This window comes from Glycine soja, chromosome 7, assembly GCF_004193775.1.
Source record: "Glycine soja cultivar W05 chromosome 7, ASM419377v2, whole genome shotgun sequence".
Lineage (NCBI taxonomy): Eukaryota > Viridiplantae > Streptophyta > Magnoliopsida > Fabales > Fabaceae > Glycine > Glycine soja.
Genome location: NC_041008.1, coordinates 43,990,145 through 44,002,314, shown reverse-complemented (window position 1 = coordinate 44,002,314; position 12,170 = coordinate 43,990,145). Strand labels below are relative to the sequence as shown.

Below are 12,170 nucleotides of genomic sequence, written 5' to 3'. Positions count from 1 at the left end.
AAAATGACTCGAAGCAGAGTTGAATTGGTTAACTCCTCAAACTAATATTTTTTAATTAAATAAAAATAATAAAAAATATTTTTTTAATCAACCTAATAATTGATATATATTGATAGGATGAACTACTTTCTTCCACCTATGATATATAAAGTGGGCAGCCCACCCTATCTCTATTTTTGGTGGATTGGTGACATGTAAGCCGAAACAAGTTAAATAAGTTGGTCTAGTATGTTTCTTCATCCTTAATACTAATAACATCTCTAATGCAAAAGCTCAATTTAAATTTTTAACTCTCTGTTCGTCTGTTTTAATCACATATGATTTAAGAATACTCACTAATTTTTACTCCAAATGTAAAAACTTGAGTTTTAACTTACGTTTAAAGGGTACACCATTTTATCTCTCTGTTCACATAAGAACTTTCATTTTAACTTAAAAATATTTTTTTGACAGTTAAATAACCTTGGTTTTTAGTTATTTATATAAACAATGTCTAACAGAATGTACTGATTTGCTCCAATGATCTTTTTAAATTTCTTAATTTTAAGAAGTAACTTAAGCAACTCCAATGGAGTTGCTCTAATATACTTTTTTTGATAGAAAGTTTCTCTAATATTTTAAGCTCCTGCATATTGACACGGTTTTGACTTTTGTTTTTTTTTAACTCAATGCACATCATAAACATGATGCCAAAAAGTTAGACATTTCTACTTTTTTTTTTTTAATTCAAGTCTGTTAATCGTCAAATCAATTTTGAAATTGAAAATTACATTAACAGGCAGCTATCCTGGCTATACAACTTGATTCCTGTTACCACAATAGGGGATTTTAATGGAATCCAAACAAACTATTAAGTTTTCGCATAACTTACTGCCCGCGACAGATCACAAATCTAATAAAATCGTGTAAAATACTCATGGAATGTTAACACTTCAGTTAGCTAGAATTGCAAAAGTACTTACACGATTCATTAACTGGCTAATATGGCACTACTACTAGTTGATCATCCAAGGACATGCCGCCAGTACATTATTATTATATATAATAAATTTATTAACTTTCTAACGATCACCTTAAAAACCATGATTGATTTATAATGTTAAAACTTTTACACTGTTAATATATAAAAATTAAATTCATTAAAATAAAAAAAATGTACTAAACACCAAACAAATTAAATAATGTAGAATTAATGTGAGTACTGTTCAAATCTGATACACAGTGAAGCAACATAGCACATACAGTACAAGGTGAAATCTCCCAGGACATAGATATCCGTGAAGTTTACCCCGCATAAATAAATGATGCAACAGAACTATGTTGCACAGTTAGCCGTTGTCACCAAATAACAGGAACAGTTAACAGATTAATTCTGAAAAGTGGCATCAATCAGTTATTATTGTAATAAATTAGTTCACCTACACTACTACAGAGTTCAAACAATGACTCTCTGTTCCTCCCTATTAAACAATAAACTGAGACCTTGCAGCAAAACGGGAACACTTCCTTCTACCACTTTTGCTTAGCTTGCAGACACAGTTCTGAAGAAGTTCAAAATCCTCCTCCCAAAACAACAAGGATGCCTTTTCTGGATTCTCTAGAAGCATCTTTGAGGTCACGAAACCAGCAATGGTCCATGTCTGCATCAACCGTGATTGCTTCCCAATAAACCTTCCGTTCCGGGTATCATAATATTCGGGCCATCTATCCGCTGAAAGCCTTTTCTCTGCTGAATCAACTGCTTTTTGTGCCAAATCAGGCCTTCCCATCTTGATGCAGGCTAACGTGAACTGAAGTTTAGAGATACCATACTAAGTGTAAGCTCATTAAAACAGGGCCCTTATTCATAGAAAATCTAAAAGGCTTCTTCAAACAACAAAATGTAGAGCAAATGTACAGGAAGTAATTGCATCTGGATTTTGACCAAATAAGCTTATATTTGTAAAAGATAAAATAGAAATATGAAATATAACTAGAGTTTAATCTTGATACAATGCGAGCATAAATTTTTTGTGTTGTGAACTAGTTAGAAATCGTCCAAAATATGACTTTTACGTAATTATTACAAAAGTCAACAATTTTATTATATATGTCAATCTGTGATTGAATGAGTGAAAAAATAAAATAAAAACCTTTATGCTATTGGTGCATTCTAATAAATTTCATATAATAAATCCTCTTCAGAAAAGGGAAATATATAATAGGTTTTCAATTGCTTTAGTCTAAACAAGAAATATAACAGAAAGGCACTTGATTTTATTGAAAATAGTATAATAAATAATCATAAAGATGACATGATCCAAACTCACCTGCCAGAGAAGTGTCGGCCAAGATCCTCCATTATGGTATGACCAAGGGCTGCAAGCAGTTTAACAGAAATTATCATTGTAACTTCCAACAGGAGACAACGGAGGAGATAAGATAGCATACAGATACTCTAAGAGAAGAGTAATGCAACAGCCAAAACCTTTATGATACAAGAAAACACAACTATCTCTGGCAAGATATCGAAACATTTGACTGTTTATTTTAATGGTTTGCATGACACCATTGTGAACTTTTGTATCAAGAGGGTTGTGGTTGTAGCAATACTCTTGCAAAAATAACAATCATGTCATAAAGAACAAGAAATTTAGAAGAGCCATACGTGTTCTTGGGGTCACAGCCAGTGGTTATACGCCATTCCTCACCCTCCAGTGCTGGATAACAAATCTTGAGAGGCATTTGAGCAACAATATCATCCCATTTGGCCTCAATTAAATTCAAAATGCCCTGATTCTGTCTTGTTGTGCCTAAAGATGATACAATGGCCCAAAGGTTTCCAAGTGAGAAAAACCTGAAGTCCATATGAGCAGGTTGCAAATTGCCAATGAAGTATCCACCTTCCTCAGAAATCCAGTCTACTAGCCATGAAGGAATTTGCTCTGGATAGATGTTAAACTTGTTGACAGCATCAGTAGAATACTCTTCTGTCTTGTACCGGTAAATTTCATTAATCTTCTTCATATCAACCCAATAATACTCTCTCATGTGAAAACAGAGTGCACTCAGGCGATTACTAACAGCAGCCACCAAACTCTTAGTTGCATCGTTGACTATCAGCATCTCACGAGAGCAGCGTAAAGCTGAGTAAAATAATGCCTGCAAATGTGCAATTCAAATACACCCAAGGAGAAATTTTGTAAGTAAAGAGGCAACTCAAACAGCCAGGAACCAACATGTAACAAAAGGGAAACGGGATAGAATCTGATCAATGATGGACCAATATGTTTAATTATCATTCTAAGTCTCTTCCAGACAATATTACACGGCATTATTAATAGCTTCATGCCACTGCAGTAGGCAGACAACTACAGTCAATTCAGAATATCTGACCTTAATATTGAATGAATATGTCTAACCAACAATTTCAAAAATCACCCTTTGACTTATTAATCATCTAACATCATCTAACACAAGACAAAACGATTGTTAATGCATAGGCAAAACTGCACTGATGAGACATGAGGAAAAGGTTGTTAAAGACAGTCAACAAAGCCACAGCCCACAACCAACTGCAATCCAATTTACAATTAGTTGTATAAAGATGCAAGTAGTAACTATTCAATAATGCACACTTGTAAAAGTTATAAAATGGTGAGTATGTTTTAATTTTTAATATGAAATGCTACATCAGTATTGTCCAAAAGTGAGTAAAGGGAAATTTATTCATTTTAAAATTGTCAATCAGAGATTGTTCTACGGCAAAGAATAACGTTTTCTTGAATCATGGTGACATCACTTGTTCTTGCTCAAATAATGCATCTGAAAGAGCATGCTGCTCAAATTACAGAGCAGGAAACCATATTATCAATGGAAGAATTCCCTCTTTCAGTACCATATGTTAGGAAGAACAAAGTATGATAATTCCCAATTCCTCATATAAACAGTAAAAATTAGCAATCAGCTTACCTGGATCTCAAGAGGGTGACCGTGAATACCCATCCTTCTATCAATCATGCAGGAACCATCAGTGACTAATAGAGAAGGAAACATGTCAAATCCATCAGTCAGACACAACTTAAGGATCAGTCTTATGCCTGTTTGGACATCCACTCTCTCTTGCAAAGCATAGTCACCAGTTAATTTCCCATAAACTCTCAACAATATAATCCACCACAATCCTGTTACCAAAGCATTTAGCATAAACTTCAAAATTTTAGCCTAAATTTAGACTGTAAAATTAAGTTATGCAAACAAAAAAATTGAAAAAAGTAAAATTATCAAAAGACTATATCAGGAAAAGAGGATCTAATGACAGTGTAGGTAACATTTAATTTAATTGATAAATGTCTTAGCTTCAATAACAATAAATAACTTACCTGAATCAACAGGCGCAACACGACCAATAGCTGATTCACCAAAATCAGGATCCAAAACTTCCTCAAATGCTTCATTGCTACCGTCAAGAGGCACAGTTCTAACCTTGAAGCTTGCTGGCATCAACCCTTGCCCTGGACTGTAGCAGTCAACAGTCTTCTCCCAACTCTGGCAAACAAAAACATTGAATAAAAATATTAAATGACCAACAAGTACACCAAAAGCCATTAAGTCAAATCACATAACAGCTTCATCAACATTGTTTGTTGACAACACCTTAAATAATATTCCTTCCCTCCCACTAATTGGTTACTCATTTTGTTTGAGATACAAATTGGCAAAACTTAGCTAGTGAGGCATTTACCAGGATTCTTTGTTTGAAGTTAGGAGAAAATGATTTAGGCTCAGTGTATGAGAAGCATTTAGAGTATGTTTGGCTTCAAGTTGGGAATCTCCAAACCAAGGTTTGAGCAAAGGCAACAAGAGACAAGTTTTTGCCCAAACCCTGGTTTAGGGCTTTTATAATGGGAATCCAAACATGCACTTAGACAATTCTTCAGTAACATTTAACATAGGACACATGATGTCTTATCTATCCTTCATTAATCTATCTCTAAAATCCTTTGAACTATATACAATTGATGGATAGGCAAGAACATCTGTCATTTATTATGCGGCATTAAAGCTAATTTACATCACCTCAACATACAATACACTACATAAATAGCAGTGCTTACAGAAGCAGGTATCTAAGCATCTATTGTTAAGAGCTATATCAAAATTTTACAGATACTACAGAAGAAACTATTCTGCAGAAGAACAGCAAATAAGTATGGTGTAACAATCTAATTAAGCTGTTGAGGTCATAACATACCTGTAATTGCAATGTGTGAAGTAGAAAATTCTTGACAATTTCCCCTTCACCATTGAGCAAGAAGGCAAGTGCTGATGGAACAAAATCACGGATAAAGACTTGATCATAATTCAGCGGTTGCTTGTCCGCAGGATCATTAGCTGCAACTGTCCCAACCGGATTCCCACAGTAAGTGACGACAGCATCCTGAAGCAACTTCCAAGCTTCCTTTTCAATCTCAGATACCTCCCTCTGAACCTTATTCTCACTTAAATCCTTCAAATTATCTATATTTACATTTGACTCGTCACATCTTTCTTCAGCGACTTCCTCCAATTTACTTTGATCAGTCTCAATTCTTTCAATTATCAATGGCTTGACATTCAAGCTGCTTTGAATGAAAATCTTCTCAAAGCTCGTGTCATTAGCATTAGAATCAACTGATGTAGAGTGATTCCTAAAATCCGACGCTACATGCGGTATCAAGGACACAACCCTAGGCCTAAAACTACCAATATTGACACAAAAACTAGTGCTAAAATTCCTAGCAAGACCCCAATTCGAACCGGAAACACTAAAATCTCTCCGATTCGGATGGATCCCATTTATGTACCCTACATTCTGAGTATTACAGGTATTGTACCTATGGCGATGGGTTGAGTTGTGACGACATGATCTGGACAACATGCCCATGATTGCTGAATCACTCAACTTGGTTGGAGAAAACCCAAAAATAGATGGACTTTTATAGTTACATAGGATTCTACAACAAGGCTTCATGGTAGAGATTCCAATACAACTACCACTAGTCATTTTGTATGATCAAATAACCACACCCCACAAAAGGAAACTGCCTTGGACTATTAATAATCAAGACTTTCTTTATCTATGACTCTTCTATGCATATATCCCAACAATAATATATAACTATATGGGAGGAAATATATATAAAAAAATTATAATTATAATTATAATCTAGAAAGGGAAGATTCTAAGTTAATAACTAAGAGAGTGGTAATGTAAATTTACAGTGATTTGTAGTTTTACTTACAGGTTGGGGAGATGATGAGATCGAATGGTTTGAATGAGAGAGCGAACAGTGCTTGAGATTTGAAGAAATGAAGAACGAAGCTCAAAACGCCATTTTATAAGCTTTGAGAAAGGAAAGTTCGCAGGTTCTGAAATTGACGAGAAGAAAATTACATTACTGTCCCTCACACGTGGTCGCTATTTTTTTCTTGAGTTACCATTTTATTTTACACTAATAGCCTTGGACCCAGGTAGATTCAATGGACAAGTCCCATCCCAACAGAGAACAACATTTGCAATTAAGAAAAAGAAAACACTAAAGCAACACATGACAGGAATTTTTTGGGCACTGTTCTAGGCATTGACACGTACTAACTAGATGAACTATTAAAGAAATATGACACTTTCTTTTTTTTTAAGAGAAATATAACACTTTCATATCATACAAAATGTATTTATGAATTTAATTAAAATATGTTAAAGCTATAACACTTTCATTGTGACGGGGCACTGGGGCAGCGTGTTGAAGGCTTACACTGTGTTTGGAACATAAAAAGATAAAAATCAAATTTTAGCTATTGTTGGATTCGTTGCTTCTGTTTTCAAGGTTTTTCAATATTTTCACTTCATTTGGGTATGGGTACTTTTGTTTTTTGCTTGAAGCGTATTTATTTTGGTAATCAAGGAGGTCTTTTCCGCATCCTTATGTTCGTATTCAATATTCATTGCTGATTTCCAAGGTTGGATTCCTTTTCATTTCAAACCTAATTTAAGACCTAATCCTGGGACATTAGGGAAAGGGACAAAATGGGTAATCAAAGAAAGTAATGACGTGGTGAGGATAGGCATGTTTGAAGGAAAGAGGGTAAAACCGTCTATTCAAGTATTCAAATACTGTAATATTTAAATGGATCAGGCCAAAAGCGCCTAATATTAATTTTCTCTTTTTTGCAATAAAAGCACATGTTGGAAACTTCCACTTCCTACGGTGCACGCCGCGTAACTAATACGTGTTCATTTTTTATTGGCTACCATGCTCGTTCCTATTCCTTAGGCTAAAATATCGCGATATTTTCGTTCTTCCTTCCCACGTGTGAGCTATATTTGTCGCACGTAACAAGACGCGTGAGACACTGGTGACTTCGGTCCTGCGGACAAAAATATTTGCGCACGTTAAAGTTGTCACTAATTAGAAGCAAAGAGAAAAATCAAAAGAAAAGAATATCCTTGCAACTTGCAACCATTATTTGGGCCGCTATGGCCTTTGTAAGGATCTTGATACTTACACTCCCTTTTACTCTAAGTCTAGCCCCGTACCCCCTTTCTACCTCTCAATTACCCATCATACCCTTTTTCTTAAAGAAGTACACTCCTTTTGCTTTCTGGAATTACATATACATATTCCATAAATGTATCTTCAGAACTATGATTCATAGTTTCATAGATATACTTATAAAATAGGTATATTTTTTTTAATAAAATATCACTTAAGAATTAAGATGATTGACAAGAAATAAAAATAATAATAAACATTTATCTTATATGCATATTTGTTAGTCTTATTTTCATTCTATCATTAGTGTTCTTTAAATCTTATCTAAAATTTTATTTTCATCTTATTTTTATCATTCTTTAAACCTTAATTTTAAACTATTTTCAGCATATATTCATTATATAATATTTCATTTTCATTATTATTATACAAAAAATTTCGTTTTAATGGGCAATTGAGAGTTAGAAAATGGGGTGCAAATAGCAACAGCCAAAAAATTTGCTCTCCTCTTTTTCGTTAATTGCAATTTTGAAATTATCCTTATCTAAACACGAAAGTGATTTACAAAATCACTTCTAAACGTTTATTATGCCAAAAGTATTAAACGCCCACTCCATATACGCACACCAACACAAACTTTAATTTCACAAGAGTGCATAATGTTTTTTTCAAAAATTTAATGTCCAAAGTATGTTAAATAGTGTGAACAAAATTTAATCTCTAAAGTAATTTATAAATCACTTTTCAATTTGAATTTCTGGAAGAAAGCTTAATGCATCCTAAAATTAAAATTCTGAAAAAATATATCTATCTTTAAATAAATAAAACTTTAAAATAACAATTAGAAAGAAAAATGTGATGATGTTGTTAGCAAAAACAAAAGACAGATGGTGCAAACAGCAACTCCAATTGTAATGACAAAAAACAACGTCGAGAACCAACCAGGAATAAAGGTGCCTTCTATGTGGCTTTTGGGCCTTGTTTAGTGGTAGACCGTCATGGCTGGCTTGTTTCTTCTATAGGTTCGGTTATGGGAGTTTCTATTATTTTTTTGTATTCTGAAATTTACTTTATACTCCAGAAATTAATTTCTAAATATATAAAAAGTACAAAGAGATAAAAGGGAATACAGATAGAATTACCCTTAGGTTATATGGTTTGACGCCACCAATTAACTTTTGAATTAACAATTATAATTACATTTTTTTTTGGTGTAACAAATATGATTACAATCTTTCATTTGAAGTGTACTTTTAATTTATAATTCAAATACTCATTTAGATTATACGTAGTTGCTTTTATAATTCTAGAGGATCGGATTCAGTAATTCGTGTCAGTATTATTAATTATTTAAATTTTATTTTCAACAAATTAATTTTTAAATATAAAGTATTTATCAAATTAATTTTTTATGACTTTTTATTTTAATTTTTCACAAAAACGAATATATATTTTTGAAATATTTTGAAAAAATAATGACACATTAAAGAAAAGAATTATACCAAAATATTAAAATAATAATTTAGGGGTTCAATCTTTTCTTCTTTCTTTTTGAAGGAATGGTTCAATTTTCAAACACATAACAAGCGCGTGGCGTGCTACCGAAGTGTCATTATTTAATAATCTCTGGCGTAAGCAGTGATATATTTCCACATCAACATATAGTCATATTATAATTATTTATTTTTTGACAAGAGTCATATTATATAATTGAACACTAACTCACCGTGTTTTATGTGTTAAAGTTATTACGCGATATTTTCTCCTCGTTGTCTTGTTTCTAGTCAAAGCACTAATCTCCAATTATTAGTTTATTAGACAAGTAATTTTAATCATTGGGTCGGAATTAAAAATTAAAATAAAACTGTTAATACACTCTTGCTCGACCAAATTAAAATATAAATGTTTGTACATTCTTGCTCCACCAATTATTCCAAGTTCTTTTCATCTTTTGTGTGTGAATTGTAGTGGCACTCTGTACATTTTGTCGAATTAAAAGAATTAATAAAATAGAATATATATTATAAAGAGACCGCAGTGGATCTTGAGCTCTAACACACAATTGATAATCATGAATCACCAAGACATTCATTATATTGTTGTGTGTGTATACGAATCCACTCTAGAAATTAGCTTTCGAAACAACCCACTAATTATTAATTTAACGCTAAGGTATATTAGGCAGCCGGAACATGAACTTATCCATAACTAATATATTTTAAGCAAATTAACATGATTCGTGTAAAAATGTATTACATCTTTATAAGACTTGTGTAATTAGTTTTCCTCTAATCACATTACCAAATATTTCAAAGTTTAATTGGTTTTCACTATCACACTAGAATAAATGTTGCAACCTATCATCATTGTCTTTTGAATGTCTTACAAACATCACATGGTGTGTCTTTTTCAAGCCATCAAGAAACTTTAATCCACTAGTAGTATCATAGTAGTCTTGTCTTTTTTATCGTACAATATGGTTGTAAAAATCTTTCTTACATCATTTTATCTTGTCATAACTACTAGAAATTTTAGTTAATAAACCAGATATATGAGGAGTCATTATCTTTGCTTTTCTAAGGTTCTCAATTTGCAAAATATCACCTACAGTCATCCTTTGATGTGAAGGTAATAGATAACAATAATCTTCCTCTAACAAATCATGATTATATCTATAATTAAAGTCCTTTATTTCCCATCGTTCATAATTTTTCTTAACATGCACAATAAACTTAACAAAACAATCACATCTAATATCATTTCTCGGTTCATACTTCCTATTTCCACCATCAACCCCCTATCGTCTCCATAACTTTCTCTAGAATAAACAAATGTTTGTTGTATTTTTTCACTCATACAACTTTTCACAACTTTGTTTCTGTTAATAGAAAACCCATCAATTTGTACATATCAATAGTAAAACAAGTATGCCACTTTAGGTCACCAAATAAGAACCTCTCCACTTCATCACTAGTAATATTCATCATATTAATGTCAACAATATCAATCAAACCATTAATAATGATTGGTACAATTTCACCACTTTCCTCAAACAACCCGCTATTAACTAACAAAAAGACCCTTATCATCATCACCACCACCAGTTTCTTCTTCTTTTGCATTAACATCATCATTGACTACAAATTCATAACTTGATTCATTCAAAACCTTTACACAAAAACAAACACGAAATATATTTTAACTTAATCAACTATTCACATAACACAATGCCTATTGTTTTAAATTATAACACTTACATCGGGGATCGTTTCATCAAGTACATACACAACAACCGCATGTTGCTCTTCCTCCAAATTTTCCATACCTAAATCCACAATTAAACATTTCAAGAAATTTCAAATTCTACAAAATGAGATCTAATCGGTTTAATTAAATATTTCAATACATTGAACCAAAAATCCATCCATACTTACAATGACCCAATTATTGGGTAATCAATGTTCCTTCAAACAAAATTACTCATACTCACAAATGATCATGAAAACACACACAAAAATTATATCGTAGGAAAAATAATAACAAACACAAAAATTTAACGTGATTTGACACCTCTTGCTTACATCTACAAAACCGTCTCAAAAAATATTCACTATCATAAAAATTATTACAAGATTGTAACTCATCCCAAATAGTGTATCACTCTACAAACTCGAGTATCTCACTCAATGATTACAAGAAATGATAACACTTTCACACAAAAATAATTTTCTATCAACAAAGTGACTTTGTTTCACAATCTCTCTTCTCACACACTCTTTTTTCATGTGTTGTATTTTTCCACTAAATCTCTTCTCTATTTATAGTGAAAAGTGTCACCAACTATAATAAATAAGTTTTATTCGAAGTTGAAACAAAAACAACTTTCAATATATCTATTCAACTAAGGTTCATCTAGTATAATACAATATTTCATTTTACATTTAAGTCACTAAATCTTACCTATGAAAATTTAATTTTCAATATACATACACATTATCTTTTGACTTAAAATTTTACACCAGTTACACATAATGTTTCACTGCATTGAACCAAAAACAACCCCATTTCTACAATAAAACAAATTTCAACATAAAACTTTACAAAAATACCTCAAAATGAACTTGATGTACCGATAACCACCAAAATAGATTCAGAAATGAGTCCCAAAGCAACTACTTTGACAATACCTCAACTTTCGATAGGTGTATTATAGACCTTTAAACCACCGTAGAGAACCAGCGCCACCAAAAGGAGAGAAAACAAAGCCAATCTTTGAAATCAATAAATCTGGTGTTTGATTAGTTCATGATTGTTCTATTTCACATTCGGCAAAATAGTCAACAACAAACATGAAGGAGAATAACGTCTTCGACTAAGTAATGGCAAAATAATCATTCACTGTTAAAATATTTAGCATATCATTAAATTATAAATATTGGACAAACTTACGACTCCAAGTTGCATTTCCTTGTGCATGATACTTACTAACGGAAGCCTATGCCTTCACTTAATTATAATTCATTTCTAATGATTTAATGATAAGTGCTAATAACACACTATTTAGCACGTTTTTTAAAATATTTTTTTACTATTAGATAAAATATATTAAAAATTACAAAATTATGAATAAAATTCATTAAATAAAAAAAACTTAAA

At 32.1% G+C, this 12,170-nt stretch overlaps 1 protein-coding gene and 1 long non-coding RNA gene across 2 annotated transcripts; both read right to left on the bottom strand.

Annotated features, from left to right (window-relative positions):
- Positions 1-1,159: 1,159 nt before the first annotated feature.
- Positions 1,160-6,332, bottom strand: LOC114419933 (alkaline/neutral invertase A, mitochondrial-like). Its single transcript, XM_028385754.1, has 6 exons — positions 5,234-6,332; positions 4,362-4,527; positions 3,952-4,163; positions 2,648-3,141; positions 2,310-2,358; positions 1,160-1,790 (listed from the first exon to the last, which is right to left on the bottom strand). The coding sequence occupies exons 1-6, from the start codon at positions 6,023-6,025 to the stop codon at positions 1,464-1,466; spliced, it is 2,040 nt and encodes a 679-aa protein (XP_028241555.1). The 5' UTR covers positions 6,026-6,332; the 3' UTR covers positions 1,160-1,463.
- Positions 6,333-10,604: 4,272 nt separating this feature from the next.
- On the bottom strand, positions 10,605-11,843 carry LOC114417833. The gene is made up of 2 exons (XR_003667943.1): positions 11,624-11,843; positions 10,605-10,839 (listed from the first exon to the last, which is right to left on the bottom strand). It is a non-coding gene; the product is annotated as an uncharacterized LOC114417833 (long non-coding RNA).
- Positions 11,844-12,170: the final 327 nt, after the last annotated feature.

What these genes read in the sequence shown, in the direction of transcription:
- LOC114419933 (XM_028385754.1), bottom strand. Translation starts at nt 6,025, where the DNA reads ATGACTAGTGGTAGTTGTATTGGAATCTCTACCATGAAGCCTTGTTGT. An exon ending in TTCACACATTGCAATTACAG is followed by an intron (nt 4,528 to 5,233) that starts GTATGTTATGAC and finishes TTTGTTTGCCAG; the next exon opens with AGTTGGGAGAAGACTGTTGA. An exon ending in GGCTGTGACCCCAAGAACAC is followed by an intron (nt 2,359 to 2,647) that starts GTATGGCTCTTC and finishes AACTGCTTGCAG; the next exon opens with CCCTTGGTCATACCATAATG.